The sequence below is a fragment of the Canis lupus genome, chromosome 5 (assembly GCF_003254725.2).
Source record: "Canis lupus dingo isolate Sandy chromosome 5, ASM325472v2, whole genome shotgun sequence".
In the NCBI taxonomy this organism is placed as follows: Eukaryota; Metazoa; Chordata; class Mammalia; order Carnivora; family Canidae; genus Canis; species Canis lupus.
The window spans coordinates 41,192,376-41,218,500 of NC_064247.1; the positions used below are offsets into that span (position 1 = coordinate 41,192,376).

The following is a 26,125-nucleotide window of genomic DNA, read 5'->3' on the forward strand; positions in this document are numbered from 1 at the left end:
GGTTTCTAGGGGCGGGGGACAGAGGTGGCTCCTGTTCCCAGATGGTTTCTGCCCTTAATCCTGCCTTATGACACCCTGGTTATTCCGGTTCATTGGTCCCCAAACTGCTAAGGTGTAAGCAGGGCTGGGGCACACCCGCACACCGCCAGCCTATCTCCAGAAGCAGGCAGGGGAGGGCTTTTGTCCTTAAGACTGGTGTTCCAGCCAGTAGTGTCACTGGCCTGGACATGGGTGTGGGCCAGGCACACAGGGCGGTCACTCAGAGAGCCGCCTCCAGGATGGGCCAGGATGGCCATAGCCCAGCTCCACAAACCCCCCTGTATGGGGGCCAGCAGGGTGGGGGCTGCCCCTAGCCATGCCCATCCATGCAGCAAAGCCACTGGTGCCAGCACCTGTCTCCTGGGTGCTGGAGGACAGCAGGGCTGTACCAGGCATTCTGCAACCGGCCTTACGGGGTGCTTGCACAGCCCAGAGAAGTGCCACATTGTGCTGTGTTACACAGGTGGGGGCAGCCCCAGCACAAGCGACTCGTCCCGGGCTCAGGTCTGACCCCAAGGCTCGTGCTCTTCTCTGCCTCTGCTCACTTGTTTCCATCCAGGCCCCCATCTCCAGTCCGATGAGCCCCGGCCTGTGAGTGCGCAGTGGCTGGGGAGGACTCCCTAGACCGGGAACCCAAGGCTGGAGGGAGGAAACTGTCCCCCGTGTGCCTGACCAGGCCACCCTGTCTCTCTGTGCTGCAGCTTCACGTGGTCGGCTGCAAGGACGGACCGGAACGTGATCTCCGTGCTATCCGGCCAGGTGGTGGAGATGTTCGACCGGCAGTTCCAGGAGCTGTACCTCATGTCCCATGGCGTCAGCCTCAAGGGCATCCCCATGGAGAAGGAGCCAGAGCCAGACCCCGTCGTGCTGCCCTCCGTGGTACCGCTGGTGCCCTCAGGCACCGTAGCCAAGAAGCTGGTCAACCCCAAGTACGCGCTGGTCAAGGCCAAGAGCGCCGACGAAATCGCCAAGACCTCCTCTGAGAAGCAGGAGGTGAAGAAGCCCCCTGGGCTGCGGGGCGCCGCACTGGCTGAGCGGCCCGGAGACCTCCCGGAGGCACCCCCGCCGGTCCACCCCGGGCTGCTCCACCTGGAACGAGCCAACATGTTCGAATACCTGCCCACGTGGGTGGAGCCGGACCCGGAGCCCGGCAGTGACATCCTGGGCTACATCAATATCATTGACCCGAACATCTGGAACCCCCAGCCCAGCCAGATGAACCGCATCAAGATCCGAGACACATCCCAGGCTGGCACCCAACTGTGGAGGCAAAGCCAGGACTGCAGCCCCGCCCCTGGGCCCAGTGCCTCCCAGGATGGGGCCCTGGCTGAGAACGGCCTTTCCCAGGGGGATCCCGAGCCACAGCCCCCCGTGCCCAAGCCCCGGACGGTCCCTGTGGCAGACCTACTTGCCCAGGACAACGGCAGTGTTGACTGGGCCCTGGAGACCCCAGCAGAGAAGATGCCCCAGAATGGGACAGACCACGCATCCCCCCGGACACGGAGCTCAGGCCATGCCCCACTCCAGAGGCAGGTGTCTCTGACCCTGGATGACCCTGACGGCCAGGGAACAGCGATCCCCAACGGGCTAGATGGGGAGGAGGATGAAGATGATGATGACTATGTGACCCTCAGTGACCAGGACAGCCTCTCAGGCAGCTCTGGCCACAGCCCCGGCCCCCAGCGGCCCTCGGCGGCCTCCTCTTCTGTGTCAGACGAGTATTTTGAGGTGAGGGGGCGCTCGGTTCCTCTCCAGAGGCGCCACTCAGAGCAGGTAGCCAACGGGCCAGCCCAGACCCCCCGCCGACAGCTGAGTGCTCCCCACATGACCCGAGGGACCTTTGGTGGACCCCTGGGTGGTTTACCATGGGCCCCAGGTCGGGAGAGAGAAGAGGCAGCTACCCCAAGGAGGACACAGGCTCCACATTCCATGGACAAGGAGACACAGGTGAGTGGGGGTCCCTGCACACGAGGGGTCCCCACCGGGGCAGGGGGTAGGTAGCAACCACCCAGGGCCGCACATGCGACTAGTCCTTACCAACGCTGGGACCCACCGCCCCAGCACCCCATAAGGGCAACCGAAGCCGGCTGCTGGGAGCTGAGAGGAAACGTACTTAAAATACAGAAATTTCTGACGCTCGAGTTTCAGGGAGTCGACTCTGCCCTGCCGTCGGGTGGTCCACTCCCTGTTTGCCGACAGCACAGACCTGGCCCTGTACGCCCCCCAAGGTCACACGGCAGCAAGTGGTCCTCGTCTGGACCTTTTATGTCAAGCCACTACCATGCCAGTCCCTTTGATTATGGCCCTGGGGACCATTGTCCTCCCCTCTCCCCTGGACCAGGAAACAGCCCACATTCGTGCTTTGCCTCTCCTCCTGATGACCGCTGTAGGTCAAGGACACAGAAGTGTGGGCGCCCTGCAGCCTCGGCCCAGCCCCGTGGCCGTCCTACCTGGGAAGAGCGCACGGCTGATCATGCCTGGCATGATGATCAGGCCCATGGGCAGCATCTTGAGGTAGCTGGCCAGGATGGAGCCTGCCTTGGCGTGGTTCAGGTCCCTGGCGGACAGCGAGCGCTGCACGATGACCTGGGGGCGCGAGAAGGGGGTGAGCCCCAGGCCCCCTCAGGAGCACCTGAGCTGGGGTTTCTCTATGCTGTGCTCAGGGGGTGGCGGGAGAGAGGGTGCTGTCCTGTTAGCCCTCGGGCTGCCGGAGGCAATGGCAGCCTGATCCCCGACAGCATTCCCACCAGAAGCAAGATCATGCCGTTCCAGGGGCTCAGACTCAGTCTCCTCATGTGTCTGTTGAGGAGGGAAAGCATGATCCTGCCTGGCCTGACACACTGGCACTTGTCAGGGCCGGAGGCCACCCTGGTGGGACGGGACCTGGGACCCCTCACCCCCATCTCCTGCGCCCCGTGAGAGTGGCTGCACACTCTTGTATGTGCCAGGAGCACACACTGACACCAGTGTTACATCTCTGGCCGAGGTCTGGAGCTTTAAACCCTGGGGTTTGGGGGAGCTTGTGGTCAGGCAGTGGAGGGATGCTAGGAGCTGCCCCAGCGCAGCTCCACATGTAGCCCTAGGCAAATCCTGACTGGGCCTCAGTTTCCAGATCTGCAGGACGGGAAGAGGGACAGGACCAATCATTGGAAGCAATGGCATCTCTGAGATCCCTCCCAGCTCTGAAGTGATTTTTTCGTTGTGTGGTTTTTTTTTTAAGTGTAACTTTGAACAGCTTTATAGAGATATATTCATGTAAACCGTACGATTCAGTGGTTTCAGTATGTTTATAGGGTTGTACAGTCTACAACTGTTACGTTTAAGTATTTTTCATTGGGTGTTTTGCAATTTATTTATTTTTAAAACTTTATTTATTTTTAAAATTTTATTTATTCATGAGACACTCACAGAGAGAGGCAGAGACACAGGCAGAGGGAGAAGCAAGCTCCCTACAGAGGGAGCCCGATGCAGGACTCGATCCCAGAAATGATCCTGGGATCACGCCCTGAGCCGAAGGCAGATGCTCAACCACTGAGCCACCCAGGTGCCCCAGGTGTTCTGCGCTGTAAATCACCACCTGCAGTTCAGGAGTGAGAATCTGTGATTTTTCACTTATTTTCCAAACATGCTAGTTGAATGGATAATTCCCAGCATTTCCCTCTGAGACTCAGCTCCTGGTGGAACAGGGTGCAGAAGTGGGGGTCCTGAGTGTGCAGGACATGCTGGCTTCACTCCTGCTTCTCCAGCAACTGCCTCTGACTTGGGACAAGTCCCTGCCTCACCTTGGGCCTCAGTGTCCCTGTCTGGGCAGTGAGTGGGTTAGATACAGCTCTCTGTAGACCCTTCCCCTCAGATATCCTGTGGTTGCAAGAGCCCTGCACTCCTCATGGGAGAGAAAAAGCATTTTCCTAAAACCCCATGCATCAAATCCCACTATTTCATTCAATACTCACAGTGGCCCGTTTTAGGAGGTAGTGGGGGAAGCTGCTGTCACCCCATTCTGCAGCTGGAGATGCTGAGGCTCACTGCCCCGGCAGAGCGAGCATCGGGCAGCGAGGCCGGGACCTTCCCTGGGTCAGCGGGCTACCGCATCCCCAGCACCTCTGAGCACAGGCTTGGCCAGAGCTGGCATTCACTCCTCGTGCTCAGCCGCTTAACCTGCCCGAGCCCCTGGGTCCTCATCTGCAAAATGGGATACTACCACTGACCCGCGGGCTTGCTGCCGTGTAGATGGCCAAGCCCGTGCCTGGCTGCTCACGAGTTCCCTGAGTGCCACTCTTTGGGAAAGTCCTGAGCTGGCCTGGTGGTCACAACAAGGTGCCCACTGTGTGATTGATGCAGGTGCTGTCACCTCCTAAGAGGGAGACTCCCTGTGACATGGAGCAGCAGCAGGTGCCAGAAGGTATGCTGCTGGAGAGGGCAGGACCCCAGGAAGCCTCCTGGCCCATGTGCCTCCCTGCGTTTCTGACAGGGCCACCGAGGCCAGGGAGGGGCAGAGTAGGACCAGGCACCTGGGATCCGGTGCAAAGGCACCTACGTTGTGAGGGTGCTGGGCCAGGACCTGGCCGTCCCCCAGGCAAACCCTGAGCGGGAGGACGACAGGGAAGTAAGGCTGTGGCCAGGCTGTGGGGCCCCAATGTTGGTGGTAGTCAGGACCACCTTGGGGTCAGCCGTGGCCTGCCTTGGCCTCCTCGTGTGACCTTCCTATCCATGCAGTAGGGCCCAGCCAGCCCTGATCTTGAGGCCAGGCAGTGTGCTGACTCACTTGGCCTTCATGGGAAACTCTCCTGATTGACATCCCGCCTCGAAATGCCTGTGCCACACCAGGCCCATGCTGAGTGGGGAAAAGAGAGGTGTCCTAGAGAGGAGGGGCATGGGCGAGGGCTCCGCTCTCCCGAGATGCTGGGCAGACACCTGCTGTCAGCTCATCTGTGCCCTAAAGGCCCACATGGGAGACAGCAATCTTGGAGCATCATGTTATAGCTGGGGAAACTGAGGCCCAGCCTCTCAGGGTTCCTGAAGCCTCCTAACCTGGATCACTCTCCACTGACACAGCCCAGAGACGATCCTCCTGCCTGGGCCAGGGCTGAGCCCACTGAGCACTTTGCTCACTGGATGGGAGCCATGGCCATGGGGGACGTCACTCAATTCTGGGTGCAGATCCCAGTTCTACCTGCTGGGCCTGGGAATGGGGTTGGCTGGGCCTATCTCGCAGGGAAGGCTCTCCTCCTCCATCCCGCGGTGGTGGGGCCCTTGGGGGTGCAGGTCCAGAGGCAGGATGGCTGTGTCTTGCCTCACAGAGTGCTTCCTAGAGCTGCCCCCGGCCTTCTGGGGCAGGCAGAACTTCTGCTCGGAGGGGGCGGTCTGTCTGGGGTCCCCTGGTGTGTTCACGGCTCAGGGAGAACAAGAGTCAGACTCCAGAAGATGACCCAGCCCCTGCCCTCACTCGAACTCCTGGCCCAGATCGAGGTGCCAACCCCATTGACAGATGGAGGAAGCTGGGGCAGGAACAGCGGAAGCCTCCCTTACTGTAAGCATAAAAGGCGGGATCATTCCCATATGACATGGGGAAACTGAGGCACGAGGTAGTGAAACCTGTTGAGGACCGCCAGCTGGTGTGCGGCAAGGCCAAGAGGCAAAGCCAGGCGTGCCAGCTTGGGGTGTCCTCACTGTCTTCTGCTCTTTCTCCCTAGGGCCAGCAGAGCCCCCACTACAGAGTCCCTGTCTCGGGGACCAGGGATAAAGATGCCTTCCTGCGGCCGATGAGGACCTCGGGACCCCTGCGGTACCGCCCTGCTGCTGACGGCGCCCAGAGCTCGGCCAGGAAAGCGGGCCCCGCCGTGGCAGGCCCATACCCCTGGCAGGTCAAGGGTGGCCCCATGCCCCGCACGCTGGCAGATCCTGGGACCCCAAGGCCAGCCCAAAACGCCAGCCCCCAGGCCGATGGCAGAGTCCCTGAGGAGCACCCAAGTCCTTTTGGAATCCCGTACTCCAAACTGTCCCAGTCGAAGCACCTCAAGGCCAGGACGGGCAGTGGCCAGTGGGCCTCCTCTGATTCTAAACGGAGGCCTCAGGCCCCCAGGGACCGCAAGGACCCCTAGCATCCTGTCCCTGGGCCTGGGGCCATGCGGTCCGTGGCCTCTGCCCCAGCCCAGACTCACCAAGCAGGTGTTTGCGGGGCTGCTCCAGGGATTGGCAGACGGGCCGCCCGGACCAGAGCCCACCCCAGAAGGTGGGAAGGTGGGGTGGATGGCGACATTGACACTCACCTGGTCAGTGCACCAGTACCAGGTGGCCATGATGGTCAAACCGAAGGTCATCCCAGTCCACGGGAGGTCCCCTGTGTAGGGGTCTCGGAACATGTGCATGGCATCTGCACGCGGCACGTGGCAGGTTGTGTTGGCGATGATCCTGGATGGGATGGCCTGGGCGTAGGCGACCGCCAGCTGCTCATACCCGCCGATGTGGTCAAAAGCTGGAGGGGGTGGGACAGGGACGGGTTGGTGGCTGGTGGCCCTGACTCCGGGCCCCCACTTCCCAATGCATCAAACTTGACTTTTTCCCACTCACCTTTCCTGGTGTCTAGAAAGGCATGGAGGGTACAGGGTTTTAAAAAATCGGGGAATTCAAATGGCTGTTTTATTTGTATTTAAAATATACTATTAAATGAGCATTTTGCACTGGACACCACAGTGTCCTCTTGGCCCTGGATGCCTGTTGGCCCCGGGCAAGGGGTTCTCTGCCAAGCTTCAGGTTGTCAAATCAAGGGAGCCAAAGTATTCTTTCTTGGCATTTGAGGACCTTCCCGCGGAGTCTAAAGTGTTAAAGTCCTGAGCTGAGGCTTCCGAAGGATGTGATTTTGGCAAAGCTGAGGATGGCTGGCAGTCATGTAGCACTGAGAACAGAAACAAGTCCCAGCAGGGGCAGGGGAGTGACCAGGGCCGCGTGGCCAGCCGGCTGGGCTCAGGCCCGAAGGCTTTTGTCTCGAGACCAGACCACTTTCACTCCCTCACTGTTTCTGTCTACCTCAGGGTCAGGGCCCTGTGTGGCCAAATTCTGGCCCATCTGTGGCTTTTGCTGTGTCTACAATCAGTCCCCTCCCATCCAGGCTGGCCCTGGCTGCCTGGGTCCCCCTCCTGCAGTGGCTCCTGGGGACACAGGTCCCTGGTCTGAAAGGAGGCAGATACAGAGACGACTGAATACAGGAAATCCTCTGTCTCATCTGTCCCCAACCCTGCCTTTCCCAACCAGGAAGCCTGCTGCCCGGACCCTGGGTCCTTGCCTCACTGCCACCTGGAGCCTGGGCCGGACGAGTACTTGGGGCAAATGTACAAACACTGTACAGAGGTCCGAGATTGCCTGGCCACGGGATCCTACAGCCTGCATCTGGAGGAGGCTCAAGAGTTCTTGTGTACTTCTAGAGACGGGAAGTTCACTACCTATTGGGGCAGCCCTCCAGGTTACCAGACCAGTAGCACCGACCGGTCTAAACCCTCTTCTCTCTTTCCGTGCCACGGCCAGCGGGCTGTAGCAGCACTTCTTGGGGTTACGGACGTGAGTTTGAACAGTTGGAGCAGGCGCCCAGGCAGCTCTGTGGTCTCCTGATTGTGTGCACACCTCACCATCAAGCCCTGAGCCAGGACAGGGGCAGTGGCCCAGCATTCCTGGGTCAGCTCCACACCAGACCTGAGGCCGGAGCTGGTGACAAACACAGCTGGGCGCTGGCGGTGGGAGAGGACAGGCAGCCTCTGTCATCCAGGGAAGACCATCCGGGGGTACTGACTGCCTGGTGGCTTGTCCTTGGGAGTCCACCCCCACCCAGTGCTGGCACCTGGGTCCGGGCAGGCCAGCCCCCAGACAGCCTCACCTTTGACAGTCAGGATGATGGCCCCCACCACCATGATGAGCGTTTGCAGGGCGTCCGTGTAGATCACAGCAGCCAGGCCCCCTGTGGGTAGAAACAAGGAGGCTGGAGGGAGGGACTGCTTTCCCGCAGACGTGTCCCCTGCCCGCTCGTGGGCGGCTGAGCTGTGGGGCCCATCAGCTGGGCCCGCAGAGCCAGCTTCCCATCCACACTGGGCCGGGCCATTGAGGAGGCGGCCCCCTGAGCCCCGCCAGCCCCTCAGGCTCTGGCACGCATCTGCCCAGCCACACGGGTGCGCGGGTTGGGGGGCAGCTCCCCTTGCGAGCCCGCCGCCGGCTGGGCACGTACCTGCGATGGTGTACAGGGCCGTGATGATGAGCATGAGGATGGTGGAAAGGTAGAAGTTCCAGCCCAGGCAGATGTGCACAAAGAGGGCGCCCGCGTACAGGTCAATCTGGGGAACCGGAAAGAAACTTGTGTGGAGGCTCGAGGTGACCGCAGGAGCCAGGGCAGCACTCATGTGACATGTGGCCACGATGCCCCATGGACAGGGAGGGACAGACACGCACTCCCTCCCCTACACACCTGTTGGCGCTGTCGCAAGGGTGGGAGGGGGTCCCGGGTGTGGACAGGCTGTGTGCAGGGGATGTTGCTGATGTTAATAAAGTCCGAAGTGGCTACCAAGGAGCAGAGTTGTTATTGAGTCTGGCCCCTGGGGGGGTATGTGAAGGGAGGAGCCCTGTACCCTGGCTTCCCAGAGGTCAGGGGGACAAGGAGGAGTCCAGGAGGGCTCCCTGAGGGAGGCGCAAGGAGATGGGTCTGCAGCTTTGGTCTCCAGGCCAGTCCCATCTGGGTGTGCCCCCCTATTCTCTGCTCCTCATTAGACCGGGGAGTGGTGGTGTGAAAAGAGACCAGAAGTGTTGAGGGGGGCAGGCTGGGGAACAGACGGGCAGTCTTGCTTACTGCCCTCCGGTGGGGTTGAAGTGAAGCCAGGACCGTGTCTCAGGCTGAGGCTGGTCCCCTGGGCTGGATCCCGCCGCACCTATCCCTGACTGTGGGGCAGCATAAGGGGCCGGAGCCCTCGTCCTGCAGTGAGCCTTCCAACCATAATTCCACCCCCAGGGGTGAGCCCAGGGAAGGCCGGCAGGACTCTGTCCTGTGGGACCTGGGGTTGGGCAAGGGGCTCCGAATCTGCCATTCTGGGCCTCCTTAGTGCAGGAGAGCTGACCCGAAATACAGCCTTTGGGGCCAACAGGCTCCTGAGAAGCCTGGCAAGGTGATGGGTCAGCCGAGCCTGCGTGTGGGGGGAAGCACAAGGCCCAGGGGCGCGGGCCCGGAACGACTGCAGCGCCTGGCCCGACACCGAGCCAGCCAGCACTGCCCAGTCGGCGTGTGGACCCTCTGCCCCGGCCCCAGCCCTGAGGACACAGCGCCCACAGAACCTGGGTCTCACTCCACAGCCTCTGTCCCCTGTAGCTCTCCCGCCAGGCTCCTCCTCTACCCTCCCTGGGAGAGACCAGCCAGTGTGGACTCTAACAAGGTGCTTTTGGGAGAAGAGCGGCCACTCACTCTGGCTGGCTTGGTGGTGTGCATGTGCGTGAGCATGCACGCGTGTGTGTTGGGAACAGTGTGTCTACCTCCAGCCTGAGGACAGAAGCCCAAGGTGGTGAATGTCAGAGCAGGAAGGACTCTTCCAGCCCCTGTCCCATCAGACCAGAGAAGAAACTGAGGCCTGGGGAGAGGAGGGACTTCCTGCCAGGTATCAGAGGTGAGAGTGGCCAGTGAAGGGGGACAGGAGTCCTCTAGAAAGAAGCAGCCCCTCCCCCTGCCTGCTCATCCTCCAGCCACCACTCAGGACCCTCCGTGGACCCAGGCCGCCTCAATGGGAGCCTTCAGGCCCCAGCCATAGGTCTGTCTGAGGCTGGGTGACTTGGTCACACCGGGCTGGCCACCGTTGCACCCCCAGCACTGGCTGGGTCCCTGTGACCTGGAGCTGCCCAGTCTGCACCCCCCATCTTCCAGAACTGTCTTCCCAGATGCAGCTCCTGTAACCTCTCCTCCTCAGGAACGTTCTTCCGTGAGAGTGGGCCCTAAGGAGTGATGAGGACCTGGACAGGGGTCAGGAGCCACACAGGCCAAGGTGTGGAGGTAGGACTCTGGCTGCTGTCTTCCCTCTGGGGCCCTGCACAGTGTCCAGGAAGGACTTGCTGCCGCAGCAAGTAGAATATTGCCTACAGGCTCCCAGGGAGGCCCCAATGGGAGCTTTTGATGGCACCCAACCCAATCCAACCTCTCCTGCAGCCCGAGCCCTGTCTTCTGTGGGTCCCAGGAGAGCTGTGGCTCGGTAGAAGCTAGAAATCCTAAACATACACAGCTCTGAGCAGGTCACGTCACTCCCTGGGCCTCGGTGGCCCTTATCTGGAGGGGGGGATGCAGATGTGGAGAGAGGGGACACAGATACAGGCCCTCCATCCCTCTGCAGAGACCTGCCCTCCGGGAGGTTGGAGGGAGGGCAGGCAAGACCCCCAAAGGAGCCTGTCCTGCCCCTTGCCCCCTCCATCGAGGCCACCACTGCCCCTTCAGGGCTCCAGAAACTTCTCACCTTTGCCACACTCCCTACACCCGACCCTCTGGCCACTGCTGTTTCCAAAACACTCCCACGTTAGCTGTTCCCACCCTCTGCCCCATCCCTTATCCAGAGGAAAATCAAGTTCTCAGCATTTCCATAGCACATAGAACAAAATCCAGCTAACCAGGCCCAGCAGCCCTATGCCACCTGGCAGGCCGCCCCTGCCGTCCCCTGCGTCACTCACCCCTCCCCGAGCTCCAGCCTCACCTCTACCTTCACCCCTTCCTTCCTTCCGCCGCTGCGAGCCTGGCATGTTCAATGCGAACCAGTCTCTCCGAAGGGAGCCTGACCTCTGCCCCTGCTCTCATGGCTCTAGAATTCAGCCCCGCCTTTGCTCCTTTCACCACACTTTTACTATTGTGATTATATTGGCCTGTGTACTTATCTTTCTGGAACACAAAGCTCCCTGAACATAAGGAATGTGTTTATCGCCCAGGGCCCAGCACACAGTAGGTGCTCAAGTCGATACGTTTACATGTGTATCCCAGGGGTTGGCACAGCAGAGCCCACAGGCCAAGTCCAGTCACACACATTGTTTCTCACTCCAGCAGCAAAGTCCAGTAACTGGTGTGTGTCCTGCGAAGCTAAAAATATTTACTTTCTGGCCCTTCATGGAAACAATTAGCTGGCCCCTGGCATATTTTGTCATTCAATCCCATGACGTATGCCAGGCCCATAGAAGCACTGGGGACACATCAATGAACAGAGAGAAGAAATGGGGGAGACACTGACGTGGGGTGGGGAACAGATGTCAAGGAGAGAGGCGGGCGGGCGGTGTAGGATGTGTCCAGGAGAGTCAGGTCAGGGGGCCTGGATTCTAGGTATCTCTAGGTCAGATACTTCTGGGACCAGAGAGGGGACAGTGTGAAGAGCTGGCCTAAGTGGGCCCTGGTTGGCATTCAGGGTGTGCTTTCCACTCTTACCCTCCTAGGGGGACAAGTCCAGGCCCCCAGGGCAAAGAGGCCTGGAGGGCCCACCAGGGTGGCGCCGCAGTGCCCGAAGGGCGCCGCCAGGGGTCAGCTGTGTGAAGGAGCTGACGGGCCACAGGCCGGGCTCCCTGCAGCTTGGGAGCCGCCAGAGACCGCGCGCTCAGCGCCCCCTAGGGGACAGTCCTGGCTCACCTCCGCGCCCCCACCAGTGACCTCTCCCGGGGAGAACGCCAACACCCTCATATCTAGACCTGGGGCCGAGCAGAAGGCAGAAGGCCTGCTAGGCCAGCCTCACTGGGTGGGCAACTCCTTGCCCCTCTCTGGGCCTCAGTTTCCCCAGCTAGGGACCCAGAGACAGAGATGGGCATGTCAGGTGTGTTTGAGGGCCCCCAGAGTAGGGAGGATTCCAGGCTGTGTTGGCCGGACGCTGGGAGTACAGCGCAGCTCACCGATATCTTGGTGAAGACAGACAGCAGCAGGGACAGGACAGACAGGTAGGTGCGGATCCGCTGGCCTCCATAGCGCTTCTGAATGTATTCGGGCATGGTGACGATCTGGGGAGACACGGGGGTGGGACTAAGCTCTTGCCCGAGTTCAGGGCCAGAGCTGCTCCAGGACAGAGCCAGGCCCGCTTACCACCGTCCCAGAACCTGGACTGTGACTAGGGACAGAGAGACAAGTCTGGGGGCTGTTGTGACAAACCCAGATGAGCTATGACACAGCTGAATGGGGAAGATGGCCATGACGGCTAGGAGATCCAGGAAGTGGAAGCCACTGGAGGTCAGTGACTGCCCAGCTGGGGCTGAAGGAGTGGGCAGGTCAGGGACAGAATCACCTGGGAGGGGGCCCCCACGTGTGCCCCCCAGGTGTGCTGCCCACATGTGCCGCCCAGGTATGCCCCCCAGGTGTGCCGCCCAGGTGTGGCCCCCAGGTGTGCTGCCCAGGTGTGGCCCCCCAGATATGCCCCCCCCCCCCGTGTGTCCCCCAGGTCTGCAGCCTGTGTGCTCAAGCAGACGGAGCCTATCCCCCAGGCACAGCAAGCAGGGATAGGAGAAACCAACAAAGTCCCCAGGCTGAGGTCCTCGGGGACGTGTCTTCATGAGTCCATAGGGATATTAGTTGCATTAATAACAAATCCAGCCCTGAGAGCAGTGGGTTCGCGCACCAACTCTTGAGCAAAGCCAGGGTTGCCGCTCATCCGCTCCGCCGAGCCCGACCAAGGCTCCCGAGCCAGGCGAGGCCATCCCGAGGCCCCAGGTGTAGACTCACCTCTGAGGAGATGTAGATGGGCACGAACACCCAGGCCAGGGCCAGCAGCACATACGTGGCCTGAGGGGGACAGAGGCAGAGTGAGGACGGCAGGCACAGCTCCCACAAACCCTGCTCTAGAAACATGGCCCGGACCAGTTGTCTGGAGGCCTGCCTGGCCACGGGACCCCGCAGCGGCCTCGTCCTCTCTCTGGGCCTCTGTAAGCAGATGGCCCCGGGCCAAGGCTAAAGCTCCCCTCCCGCGGGCCTGTCCAGCGCTTCGGCCATCCGAGGACCAGCCTGTCCCAGGAACACCACCCGTCCAGACGCTGGCCACCCTGAGGTGCCGGGAGCTGCTCCTTGGGCCGAGGGCAGACTCCGGTGAAGCCCCACCGGCGTCCTCTGGGGCTGCTGCCCCTCTCACACCCGCCCGCCACCCCCCATCACCCCCCCCCCCCGGCAGCTCACGTTCCACTCGAAGCCCGCCACGGCCAGGCCCCCGGCCGCACCCGAGCCCGCCAGTCCAATAAAGAGGCCCGAGCCCTCGCTGCTGGCAAAGAGAGAAGCTCCGATCTGGAGGACAGAGAGGACAAGGAATCAGCAGCAGCCCCCCTCCCCAGACTCCGAAGCCCCCACCCTTTACACAATTCCCAGCACCCCATCCCTACACTCCCAGCTCCAGGACTCCCGCCAGCCTCCACCCGGCCCATCATTGCCTGCCTGGGCTGGGGGCGGGGGGGTGGCGGCCTTGGGTGAGGAAGGCACACAAGGTGACCTCAGGGATGGGCCCCTAGCGGGCACCTGCACCAGGGGTCCAGTCCCACCAGAAGGAGGGGCTGTGGGGGGGAGGAGAGCACTCACCGGCCACCAGGTCATGTCCCGGCCCGCCAGGAAGTAGCCTCTCACGGTGTTCCTGCTGGCCCGGCATGAGGACTGCAAGAGCGGAGACAGAAATGGGCACACGATGAGATGAGCACTGGGTGTTATGCTATATGTTGGCAAATTGGATTTAAATTATAAAAAAAAAAAAAAAAAGAAAAGAAAAGGGCAGCCTGGGTGGCTTAGCGGTTTAGCACCACCTTCAGCCGGGGTGTGATCCTGGAGACCCAGGATCAAGTCCCACGTCGGGCTCCCTGCATGGAGCCTGCTTCTCCCTCTGCCTATGTCTCTGCCTCTCTCTGTGTGTCTCTCATGAGTAAATAAATAAATTAAATAAAAATAAATTTAAAAAAAGGAAAAGAAATTGGAACCCTCACAACCACTGCAGAGAACATAAAATGGTGCCCTTGCAGTGGAAGACAGCCTGAGAGCTCTTCAAAGACTTAAACAGTCAACACTTAATTGGGAACGCAATGACCCAGCATTCCACTGCACCTCCGAGAGAACTGGAAACCTACGTTCAAACAAAACTTGTACCTGAATGTTCATAGCAGCATATTCATAACAGCCCAATTGTTGCCCAATTGATGGACACAACCAGATGCCCATCACCTGACGAACAGACAAAAGGTGGACTGTCCATACCACGGAATATTACCCGACCACAGGATCGAATGCGGTTCTGACACCTGTCACGACACAGATGGCCCTCAAGAACATTCTGCCAAATAAAAGGAGTCAGATGCAAAAGGCCACGTATGGTAATGACCCCATGGGAATGAAATGTCCAGAACAGGTGAATCCATAGAGGCAGAAAGTAGAGTAGTGGTTTCCAGGGGCTGAGGAGAGGGGGCAAAGGGGAATGACTATTAATAGGTGTGGGGTTCCTTGCGGGGTGATGAAAAAGTTTTGGAACCAGATGAGGTAATGGTTGTACAACACGTGAATGTTCTAAATACCACTGAGCTATACACTTTCAAATGGCTTAAGTAGGCTCCATGTTCAATGTGGGGCTTGGTCTCACACGTGCTCTACTGCCTGAGCCAGCCAGGCGCCCCTAAGCGGTGGGATTTTTGTCTCTGTGTGATGACTTTTGAGTCAAGGATTCTGAGAGCTTCTTGGCCTTGATTTCTTCTATTTTTTGAAAAAGATTTTATTTATTTATTCATGAGAGACACAGAGAGAGAGGGGCAGAAACACAGGCAGAGGGAGAAGCAGGCCCCAGGCAGGGAGCCTGATGTGGAACTCGATCTCAGGACCCCAGGATCATGACCTGAGCTGAAGGCAGACGTTCAACTACTGAGCCACCCAGTGCCCCCTAATATTTTAAAGATTTTATTTATTTGAGAGAGAGAGCAAGCATGGAGTAGGGGGAGGGGCAGAGACAGATGGAAAGAGAGAATCCCAAGCAGACTCCCTGCTGAGCATGGAGCCCAGAGCCTGACATGACACGGGGGCTCGATCCCAGGACCCTGAGATCATGACCTGAGCCAAAACCAAGAGTTGGACACTTAACCGACTGAGCTACTCAACACCCTCTCTTACTTCTAATATTTTAATCTCTGATACATTTCAAAGAATTATCACTCAAGTATTCCTGTATACCTTTTGTTTTGGGAGGAGTATGGAATTTTGTGCTCCATAATATAATTTTTAAAAACCTGAAATCAGAGTGCCTGGGAGCAAATCCCAGCTTCTCTGCTTCTTGGCTATGTGATCTTGGGCAAGTTACCTCACTGGTGCCTCGGTTTCCTCATCTGTAATATGGGCCTAATAAAAGTTCTTCCCTCATAGGCTTCTATGAGGTTTAATGAGTTAATACTCGTAACAGTCTGACAATGGTGACTGGTACCTAGGAGGTGACCAATAAGGGTCAGTGATTCTATGGATTTTTCAAGGCCTCACTGAGTGCTATCTGGACAGGAGAAAATGAAAAGAGGTGAACTTGAGGACAGAAGACATTTGAAAAGAAAAACACAGCAGGTGTATTTATATATTTTGCATTCTTTTTTCAAAGCATACATATCCTAACGTAAGGCTGGATCACACAATCTCAACTGATATACAGGCCTCTTTCTACCTGACTTTAGTTGCACACACACCCCCCATCATATTTAAGATGGTTCTCTTGAATTGATTGCATCTGTCATTCAAAGCTTTTGATATGAGTCCTGCTTGCTTTTCTCCCACCTGAACTCCCATCAGTTTCTGTGAGCTATGATCCAGCCACAGTGAATGCAGTACTATATGAAGGTTCCAGGAGTCTTGGCCAGGATGGTCACATCCAGCTGTGTAGGCTGTGCACTGTGCAACTTCGAGAGCAGCTCTGTTCTTAACCCGTGATTTTTCCTAACATCTCCTCGTCTTCCAAGGATATGGTGGGCATTGCCAATTGCCTCCTTCTTGCCCTTTCCCTTCCTGAAGGGGTCTCATTTCTTCCTGGCAATTGGCTTGAGTGATCCAGACCCAGTGTTGAGCTCCAAGAGTCCTGACTCATCTAAGCCTTGGGACCTATGATATTCCTTTGCTGTCACACCTGGTTCAGGGCAGTTGTGGACTTAAGCTGGGATGGCTCCTGGCCTCCTAGGAGGTGGAGGAGGATGCCAAGGCTCTGGGGATGCTGGCAGCCATGTGTACCTAGTTAATATTCACTGAGTGCCCCTTGGCAGCAGAGTTGATTCCAAGTGCTTTATTTGTATGCAGTGTTTTATTACCTATGAGGAAGTCAAGACTTTTAGAGCTGAGAGTGGCAAGTGATGGAGTCAGGATCTGAACCCAGGCTGAGCAGACAGTTTGGGCATCAGTGCAGGAAACTGGGCTCAGGACAATGCCACACGTGGGTGGAGGCTGAGAAAGCCAAGTGAAATGCACCCATAGCCTTGATGATGCTGTGAACCCCTGGATCCTACTGTGCCTGAAGCCTTATCTATTGTTGGACTTTTCAAGATGGACATTATTACATTTCCTTCGTTGTTCAAGCTCATCCGATCTAGGTTTTCTGTCACTTGTTAACAGAGACCCTAATAGATGCAAAGGGTCAGCTCAAGGTTCCTCATCCAGGTTCACCTCCTTAAAGGTCCTCCTCCCCCAGGTTCTACTAATCGCAATGTCAGAGCACCTTGGCAGGTGCACCTGTCCAACCCAGCTTGTCCCATCTGCATTTGAGTGATGAACACCCACAATCTGGCTCTGGCACCCTTCTCGTCTGGCTCTGTTCTTTGCTGCATATGCTCACAGCCATCCGGCCAGCAGCACCGAGCTGGGCCAGCCTGGCCTGCTTGGAGGGACAGGCCAGAACTCCCACAGCCTCATGGCCCACAGCACCAGCCAAGCTGGGGGAGGTGGGGCCCGGGCAGAGGCCGATGGGCCCCAATCACCGGGTGGCTCAGATGCCCAAAACATTTTCTGAGATGTGTGCGTCCAACTAAATCTCCCCAGCCATGCTGGCCAGGAAGGCCTTCTCCCCACTCCTCTTCCCTCTTCGGAGCTTGCTGACCTCCAACACCTGGCCATCACCTCACCTCCTCCAGAAAGCCTCTGTCGCTGGCAGCCCCTCCCCTGAATTCCCAGCCACCGGCTCACCCAGAAACAGCGTGCTATGCCTGGCAACAGATTTTCCCATCCACTGGCCACCTGTGCTCCTTGGAATGGCCATGAGAAGTGGGCTGCACAGATCTGCACTGCGTATTTCAGGAGACGTGCCCAGAGAGGTTAAGTAACTTACTCCGAGTACCCAGAGTGGGGACTAGAAGCCAGCGGTCCCGACCACCAGCCCTGACCTGCCTGTGGTTTACTATTCCGCCACCTAAGAATCAACTCCAATTACTCCTGCTGCCACCACCCCTGACCCCAGCGCCCCCAGCACCCCCAGCACCGTCACACCATTCCTGCTATAGAACCAACAGCAGCAGCAGCAGAATCCGAGCCCATGTAGGCACCTTGGGTAGCAGAACTCCTCTGACTCAGGCACTCGGGGCTTGGGATGAAGTAGGTGCTGAGTCCGTCTTAGAGATCAAGACCCCAAGGCCCAGAATGCTGAGCGGCTTTTTAGGATGCCAGAGCTGGGAATGTGACATTCTTGCCTCTGGCACTCGGGCTTAAATCAGGGGCTGGAATGGATAAAAAAGGATACTCATTCTCCCCCCGTGGATGAGACCACCATGTACCATGGCTCAGGGACGCTAGCCTGGGGAGCTCTGAAGACAAGGAGGAAGGGCCTGGCTTCTGCAAACCCAAAGCTGGTTTTGTGTTCACCTCCCTGCCACGTAGTCCTCCAAGGTCAGCATTATGAGTAGACAGGAGGAACCTCTCCTCCCCTATGCACAAGGACTTGGGGTTCACTGGGTAAGTCCCAGACCCCAGAGCACTGGGGTTCATCTGTAAACGGGGTTGTGGGGACCCGGTGATGAGCACAGGGCCTGCATAGCAGTGGCCTCACTGCTGCTGGAGTCTGTGATGGCCTAAATCACTTCTCTTCCTCATCGAAGGTGAGAGAAGCTGTCTCAGGAACTAGACTAGGCTGGTGGACACAGTCCTTTTAAAAATAAAGGTCCTGGGGATCCCTGGGTGGCTCAGAGGTTTAGTGCTGCCTTCAGCCCAGGGTGTGATCCTGGAGACCCTGGATCGAGTCCCACATAGGGCTCCCTGTGTGGAGCCTGCTTCTCCCTCTGCCTATGTCTCTGCCTCTCTCTCTCTCTCTCTCTGTCTCTCATGAATAAATAAAATATTTAAAATAAAATAAAATAATGGTCCCCAGGCTCTGTGTGCCCCTCCCCTTCTCTGGATCCTGACCCAGCCGGTGTGGGAGCAGCTGCGCAGATGTTCACACCGTAGGCCCATCTGACGGAGGAGACAGAGGCTGGGAGGAGGACACGGTACTGGATACCCAGCTTGTCGGCCGAGCGAAAGCCCAGTGAGCTTCCCACACACCGCCCCGCCTGCCCACTGGAGAGGACTTCCTCTTCCTCACCTTGGACACTGAGCAGCCACTGCCCAAAGAGAAAGGGACTAGGTCAAAGTCTTGGACAAATCCACCCCAGGGCCGGGAGGAGGACCCCAGCAGACCTCAGGCCTCCAGGAGAGACGATGCCGGGTTCCCAGCCCCAGTGCCCACCCTGGCCGGCCGCCCCCCGCGGGCCTCTCACCCATATGCCCACGGCCACATTCAGAGCGAAATACACGGTGATGACGATGATGTCGGTGACGCTCAGCTGCGGCCGGGGAGCATGTGGGTCGCCGGTGGAGTTGTCAGCCGTCATTCTGCAGCAGACACCAGCTCTGAGCAAGAGGAACTGAGGCTGGACCGGGTCAGAAAGGGCTTCCCGGCAGGCAGTAAATTGATCATTAAACCGAGCCGGGATGGTGGCATCTCCAGCCCACAAGGCAGCCGCGTGCAGGGAAGCTGCTTCCAACTGCAGCCAGGGTGTCCTCTGCCCCCCAGCGGGAAGCAAATCCTGACTGTGAGAAAGGGGGAGAGTCCCCCCTAAACTCAGAGGAGGTTTGGGAAAAATAAAGGGAGTTAGGGGGCACCTGGTGGGCTCAGTCGGTAAAGTATGTGCCTCTTGATCTCAGGGTTGCAAGTTCGATCCTCATGTTGGGTGTGGAGCCTGCTCAAAATACTTTATAAATAAATAAATAGATAGATAGATGATAGATAGATAGACAGTTTAGTGCATCCAAAGGCAAACAGAATAGTCCGAGAAAGGGCTCAGTTACCTGATGTGTGGCTTGACCTTTATTTAATTTGTATAAGAAGGGGCACCTGAGTGACTCAATGGTTAGCATCTACCTTTGGCTCAGGTCGTGACCCCGGGGTCCCTGGATCAAGTCCCATATTGGGTTCCCTGCAGGGAGCCTACTTCTCCCTCTGCCTGTATCTCTGCCTCTCTCTCTGTGTCTCTCATGAATAAAATATAAAATCTTTAAAAAAAATAAAATAATTTGTATAAGAAGCATGGAAGGTTGGAGACAGATGTCTCACGTCTGGGGACACCACTGTGGTGGGCAACCATGTCCTGTGGCTGTTAGGCCATGAGTGGACTTAGAGAGGCTTGGGATGATGACTCTTGCATCATGTGGTTCACTTCCAGCCACAAGAGTCTCGGCCCCAGAACATCCCAGATTTGGACAATAAAGGCCTGTTGCCAAATATTCTGCTTTCTTTTTCCTTATTATTAAATACTCTTAACCACTGAAAGTCTTTGGGAAGTTTCACAGTTTCATTTTTGCTTTCTTTTTCTAGACCAGTTGAAACAATCTCAAGCCCCTCGTTGTGACCATCTCTGTTCAGGTCTCCGTGGTCTCCTCAGGACGTCCACGGAGGGACACATCCAGCAGTTGCCTGCCAGGAGCTAAGGACAATGCTTCGCCTTTCTGCATGCTGTCACATTTTGTCGCTCACTCAGAGTAGGTGACATCATATCACAGTCAAGGAATGGAGGCCAGGAGGCTAAGCCATCTGTCATCTGGCCATGTCAGGGGCAGAGCTGGGATTCAGCCCTCCAGATCTGACCCCAGATGTTCCCCATTGGTGAAAATGATGGCTCTGGTTCCACTGGAACCCATAGAGTCTCAGATGCTTACTCACTAATGAAATCATTATCCACAGCCTGGTGGATGTCTCCGACACTGCCCGTGGCTTTGCAAAGTATTTGGAGTTTAACCGGGACACGCAGCTCTTCTAGAAGTGTTAATGAGTGAGCAGTGAGCTGGGAACATACTGACCTGCAAAAACCCAACTGCACCTGTTACTTGGTAACCCGAGGTAGACTGTTTAAAGATTACATGCAAAACTAGACACGGCAGAGCAACTAAGTCACTGTGTATAGTAAATTCAGGCAGGCGCACATTGCCCCCTCCCCAACTACCCACACCGTCAGCCAGCTAGCCTCCCCAATGGTGTTTACTTTCCAAGCCATTGCTAGAAGCATATCGTGAATCAAAAGATCATTTTATACCAGAAGGACCCAACTGGATACTATCGAAATTTATTAAAGCAGTCTCCTAAAGATAAAGAGGTTGAAAAATAGTCTTTGGTCCCCTCTCCTCAGCCTGGGTCTCAGAAGGAAATAAACCATTAGGGATAAAACCGCCTGCCTATGGTAACAAGTTCTGGGGACTAGAGGTCACAAGGAGTGGATGGTCACAAGGACAGGGAGAGGACAGCAGTGAAGGACATGAGAAATTCCACACTTAAGCCCAATCACATTCCATATTCCCACCCCATCCTACCCAACATGACCGCACTCAGATCAAAGTCTTCTGGCCCAACTCACCCAGGACAGGAATGAATGGGACTGCCCAGCCAAGAAGCCAGCCATATCATTAAGCTGCATCCATCCCAAGAGGAAACTCCTATGTCATGTTTTCCAACACCACCGCTGATGCCAAATGTGTGGGGATTTTTTTCCCCACACCAATGAATTCTCCATCTCCCTGGATGCCAACTAGGTGTCCTACAATTTGATTCAATTCTGCCATGACTTACCCAAGTTAGCGAAGACCCCACAGTCTAAGTTCTTAAAGAGTCTTACTCTTCTGACTGACCATCTATAAATGTTGGAAGTTCCCACAATCCCCTTCTCAGATTTCATAATTTGCTAGATGGTTTACAGAATTCAGGGAAATGTTTTACTTACAATTATCAGTATATATATGATAAAGATTATTATAAATGTACAGATGAACAGCCAGATGGAGAGGTACATAGAGTGAGATCCAAAAGGGTCCCAGTACATGGGTGTGTCCACCAACCTGAAAGCTCCCTGAACCCTATTCATCATGTAGGGATGTTTACATAAATTTCATCACCCAGGCATTATGGATTAAATCACTGGCCACCAAGGATTAATTAACTCAAGGCTAAAAGTTCCAGACTTCTCATCATACCTTGGTCTTTCTGATGTCTTGTTCCCATCCTGAAGCTATCTAAGGGCCACTGAATGGTATACTTTAAAATGTTTAAAATGATTAATTTTACATTATGTATATTTTACCTTGATAAAAATAGATTTCTGAGATTTAAAAGGCTTTGGTGGTCTTGGTATTATGTATAAATGTACTGAGCCAAGGTAAAATCCTGTATCCATTAAGAAGTTTCTTTTCAAATAAACAGCAATACAATAATAGTTGGGACTTTATGCCCAACTCCAACAATGGATAGATCATCAAGACAGAGAATCAATAAAGAAACAGCATACGGTTTGAACAACACTACAAACCAAATGGACCTAACATACACAGAACACTATGTCTAACAATAATAGAATGCATATTCTTCTCAAGTGCACATGAAACAGTTTCTAGAATAGACCATATGCTAGACCAAACATATTAGACAAAACAACTTATATTAGACAAAACAAGTCAGCAAATTCAAGAAAACTGAATTCATACCAAGTATCTTCTCTAACCACAATGGTATGAAACTAGAAATCAATAATGAAAAGAATACCCAAAAAATTCATGAATACATGGAAATTAAAGAACAGTCTCCTAAACGACAATGGATCAAAGATGAAATTAAAGGAGAAATAAAAAAGTATCTTGAAACAAATGAAAATGGAAATACAACATACCAAAACTTATGAGATGCAGCAAAATCAGTTCTAAAAGAGAACTTCAAAGCAACAAATGCCTACATTAAGAAGTAAGTATGATGAACACTGGGTGATATACGGAATTGTTGCATCACTATACTGTACACATGAAACTAATGTAACACTATATGTTAAATAACTGGAATTAAAATAAAACTTTTTAAAAATAAGTAAGAAAGATCCTAAATAAACAACCTAACACCATGCCTCAAGGAACGAGAAAAAGAATAAACTGAGCCCAAGGTTAGCAGGAGGAATGAAATAATAAAGATTAGAGAGAAATAAATGAAAGAGAAAACAAAAAAACAATAGAAAAGATTAATTAAGCTAAGAGTTGGTTGGGAAAAGATAAATAAAATTGATGAAACTTTATCTAGGTTAACCAGGGAAAACAATAGAGGAGATCCAACCAACAAAATTATAAATGAAAAATGAAACAGTACAACTGATGTCTTAGAAATACAAAGGATCATAAGAAGCTACTATGAAAAATTACACACCAACAAACTGGACAGCCTAGAAGAAAATGACCAAAAAAATTCTTAGAAACATACAAACCACCATGATTGAATCAGGAAGACAGAAAGTCTGAATAAACCAATCACTACTAAGGAGATTGAATCAGGAATCAAAAAGCTCCAAATGAAGAAAAACCCAGCACCAGATAGATGGCTTTACTGCTGAATTTTGCCAAACATTTAAAGAATCAACACCAATCCTTCTCAAACTCTTCCAAAAAAGGAAGAGGAAATATTCCCAAATTCATTTTATTAGGCCGACATTCTGATTTCAAAGTCAGAAAAAGACACTACCAGAAAAGAAAAAATACAGACCAACATCACTAATGAATATAGTCACAAAAATTCTCAAGAAAATACTTGCAAATGGAATTTAGGAGCACATTAAAAAGATCATTCACCATGATCAATTGGGATTTCTACATGGAATGCAAGGATGGTTCAACATATGCAAATCAATCAGTGTGCTACATCACATTAATAGAACAAAAGGAAAAAAATCCTATGATCATTCAGTGGATGCAGAAAAAGCATTTGATAACATTCAGCTTCCATTCATGATAAAAACTCAACAAATTAGGACAACAAGAACTTTCTCAACATAATAAAGGGCATACATGATATGCCCACAGTTAACATCAGATTCAATGATGAAAGTTTGAAAGCTTTTCCTCTAAGGAATAAGACAACAGCGCTCACTTTGACCAATCCAATTCACCACAGTGCTAGAAGTCCTTGCCAGAGCAGTCAGGCAAGAAAAAGAAATAAAAAATCAGCATTGGAAAGGAAGAAGTAGAATTATCTATATTTGCAAATGATATGATTTTATATATAGAAAATCCTAAAGACTCCATCAAAAAAGGGTTAGATCTAATCACAAATTCAGTAAAGTTGCAGGATACAAAATTAACATAAAAAAACAGGGATCCCTGGGTGGCGCAGCGGTTTAGCGCCTGCCTTTGGCCCAGGGCGCGATCCTGGAGACCCAGGATCGAATCCCACATCGGGCTCCCGGTGCACGGAGCCTGCTTCTCCCTCTCCCTGTGTCTCTGCCTCTCTCTCTCTCTCTCTCTGTGACTATCATAAATAAATAAAAATTTAAAAAAAACAGTAGTATTTCTATATGTTAACAATGAATTATCTGAAAGAGAAACTTTACAAAATTCATCCACAATAGCATCAAAAAAAATAAAATACTTAGGAATAAATTTAACCAATGAGATGAAAGAGCTCTACTCTGAAAATTAAAACATTGATGAAAGAAATTGAAGAAGATACAAATGAATGGAAAGATATCCCATGTTCATGGATTGAAAGAAGTAATATTACTAGCATCTCAATACTACCAAAAGCCATCTCTAGATTCAATGCCATCCCTATCAAGATTCCAATGGTATTTTTTCTTTTAAAGAAGTAGGAAAAGACAGTCCTAAAATTTATGTGGAAGCACAAAAGACACCAAATAGTCAAAGAAATTCTGAAAAAGAAGAATAAAGTGGGAGGCATCACACTTCTAATTTCAAACTATACTATAATTTATAATTATAATTACATTGTAATCAAAACAGTATGGTACTGGCATAAAAACAGACAAATACATTGATGGAACAGAACTAAGAGCCCGGAAATAAACTCAAGTAAATATGGTCAACTAATATTTGACAAGGGAGCCAAGAATATGTAATGGGGAAAAGACAGTCTCTTTAATAAATGGTGCTGGAAAGTTGGACATTCACATATAAAAGAATATAACTAGACTCCTATTTTTCACCAGTCACAAAAATTAACCTAAAATGGATTAGACTTAAATATAAGATCCAAAACCATGAGACTCCTAGAAGAAAATGTAGGGGAAAAAAAACCTCTTGACATGGCTCTTGGCAATGATTTTTGGACATGACACCTAAAACATAAGCAACAAAATAAAAAATAAGTGGGACTACATCAAACTAAAAGGTTTCTTCACAGTAAAAGAAACAATCACAAACTAAAAATACAACCTGTAAAATGGGGAAAAAACATTTGCAAGCCTCTATCTGATAAGAAGTTAATACCCAAAATATATAAAGAACTCATACAACTAAATAGCAAGCAAAACAAAACAAAGAAATAATCCAGTTATAATGGGCACAAGACCCAAATAGATAAACAAATGGCCAAAAGGTACATGAAAGACCCTCAACATCATTAGTCGCTAGGTCCACGGCCGGAATGCTTTAGGGTTCTCAGCATAGGGCCAGATTAGCCAATTCAAACCTTGGTTAGCCCCACAGGGGTCTTATGTAAGGAGTGTATAAGGCATATAGGTGCTGGGAGGCAGAGAAGACTCTTGACTATTTCTAGTGTATAGAAACACAACTGTTGGTTGTTGGTCTTACATCCTGCAGCTTTGCTGAACTTGTTAGCGCTGATAGGGTTTTGGTGTGGATTCTTCAGGAATTTTTTTTTTAAAGGATTTTCTATATATGATATTAGGTAATCTGTGAATGGAGTTAGTTTTACTCCTTCCTTTCCAACTTGTATGACTTTTATTTTGTTTTTTTTTTTTTTGCCTGATTTCTCTTCCTAGAACTTTCAGGACAATGTTGAATAGAAGTGGTTGAGAGAGTACATCTTATCTTGGTCTCGATTTTAAGGTAAAACTCCAGCCTTTCACCATTAAGTATCTTACTGTGGGCTTTTCATATATACCCCTTTTCATCTTGAGAAACTTCCTTACTATTCCTAGTTTGTTGAATATTTTTATCATGAAAGGGTGTTGGATTGTTTCAAATGTTTTTCTGCAGCCATTGAAAAGATTATGTGTGGGCTTTCCCTCATTATTCTATTTTTTTAAAGATTTTATTTATTTATTTTAGAGAGAGAGCATGAGTGAGAGGGAGGGGTGGAGAGAGAGGGAAAAGCAGGCTTCATATTGAGTAAGGAGCCCAATGCAGGGCTTGATCCCAGGACCCCGGGATCATGATCCAAGCGAAAGGCAGATGCTCAATTGACTGATACTCCCAGGCTCCCCTCCTCTTTATTCTATTAATATCGTATGTGACATTGATTTTTGTATGTTGATCTACACTTGCATTCCTGGAATAAATCCTATTTGCTCATGTGTATAATCCTTTCAATAAAGTACTAGATTTGGTTTGCTACTATTTTGTTGAGAATTTTTCAATTAATATTCAATAAAAGATATTAGTCTATCATTTTCTTTTTGTGTGAAATCTTGGCCTGGCTATGGTATCAGGGTAATGCTGGCCTCATAGAATGAGTTAAGAAGTGTTCCCTCCTTGTCTTAGTTTTCTCAGCTTGTCAGCTCAGATTGCCCTGACAAAATATAGAATGGATGGCTGAAACAAGAGAAATTTATTTTCTCATAGTTCTGGAGCCTAGAAGTCCCAAATCAAAATGTTCAGCTGGTTCTGTCCCTG

General features: G+C 52.9%; 2 protein-coding genes across 7 annotated transcripts in view; one reads left to right on the plus strand and one right to left on the minus strand.

The window, feature by feature from the left end:
* Positions 1-8,587, plus strand: part of FAM83G (family with sequence similarity 83 member G) — a 30,376-nt gene extending 21,789 nt beyond the window's left edge. Inside the window, exons 4-6 of one of the 4 annotated variants that reach the window (XM_049110260.1) lie at positions 741-1,986; positions 4,381-4,441; positions 5,733-5,929. In XM_049110260.1, coding sequence (XP_048966217.1) covers positions 741-1,986; positions 4,381-4,441; positions 5,733-5,782 — 1,357 coding nt within the window. In that variant the 3' untranslated portion in view covers positions 5,783-5,929. Of the gene's footprint in view, positions 1-740; positions 1,987-2,429; positions 2,555-4,380; positions 4,442-5,732 lie in introns of those variants that run through there. The other 3 variants (XM_025428183.3, XM_049110259.1, XM_049110261.1) reach the window with 3 other exon arrangements.
* The window catches only part of SLC5A10 (solute carrier family 5 member 10), a 71,822-nt gene that overhangs the window by 37,431 nt on the left and 8,266 nt on the right, over positions 1-26,125 (minus strand). Inside the window, exons 1-9 of one of the 3 annotated variants that reach the window (XM_035716891.2) lie at positions 18,733-18,910; positions 13,571-13,642; positions 13,178-13,282; positions 12,731-12,790; positions 11,911-12,015; positions 8,252-8,357; positions 7,907-7,987; positions 6,309-6,514; positions 2,490-2,625 (exon numbers count right to left, since the gene is read on the minus strand). In XM_035716891.2, coding sequence (XP_035572784.1) covers positions 2,490-2,625; positions 6,309-6,514; positions 7,907-7,987; positions 8,252-8,357; positions 11,911-12,015; positions 12,731-12,790; positions 13,178-13,282; positions 13,571-13,642; positions 18,733-18,846 — 985 coding nt within the window. In that variant the 5' untranslated portion in view covers positions 18,847-18,910. Of the gene's footprint in view, positions 1-2,489; positions 2,626-6,308; positions 6,515-7,906; positions 7,988-8,251; positions 8,358-11,910; positions 12,016-12,730; positions 12,791-13,177; positions 13,283-13,570; positions 13,643-18,732; positions 18,911-26,125 lie in introns of those variants that run through there. The other 2 variants (XM_025428188.3, XM_049110263.1) reach the window with 2 other exon arrangements.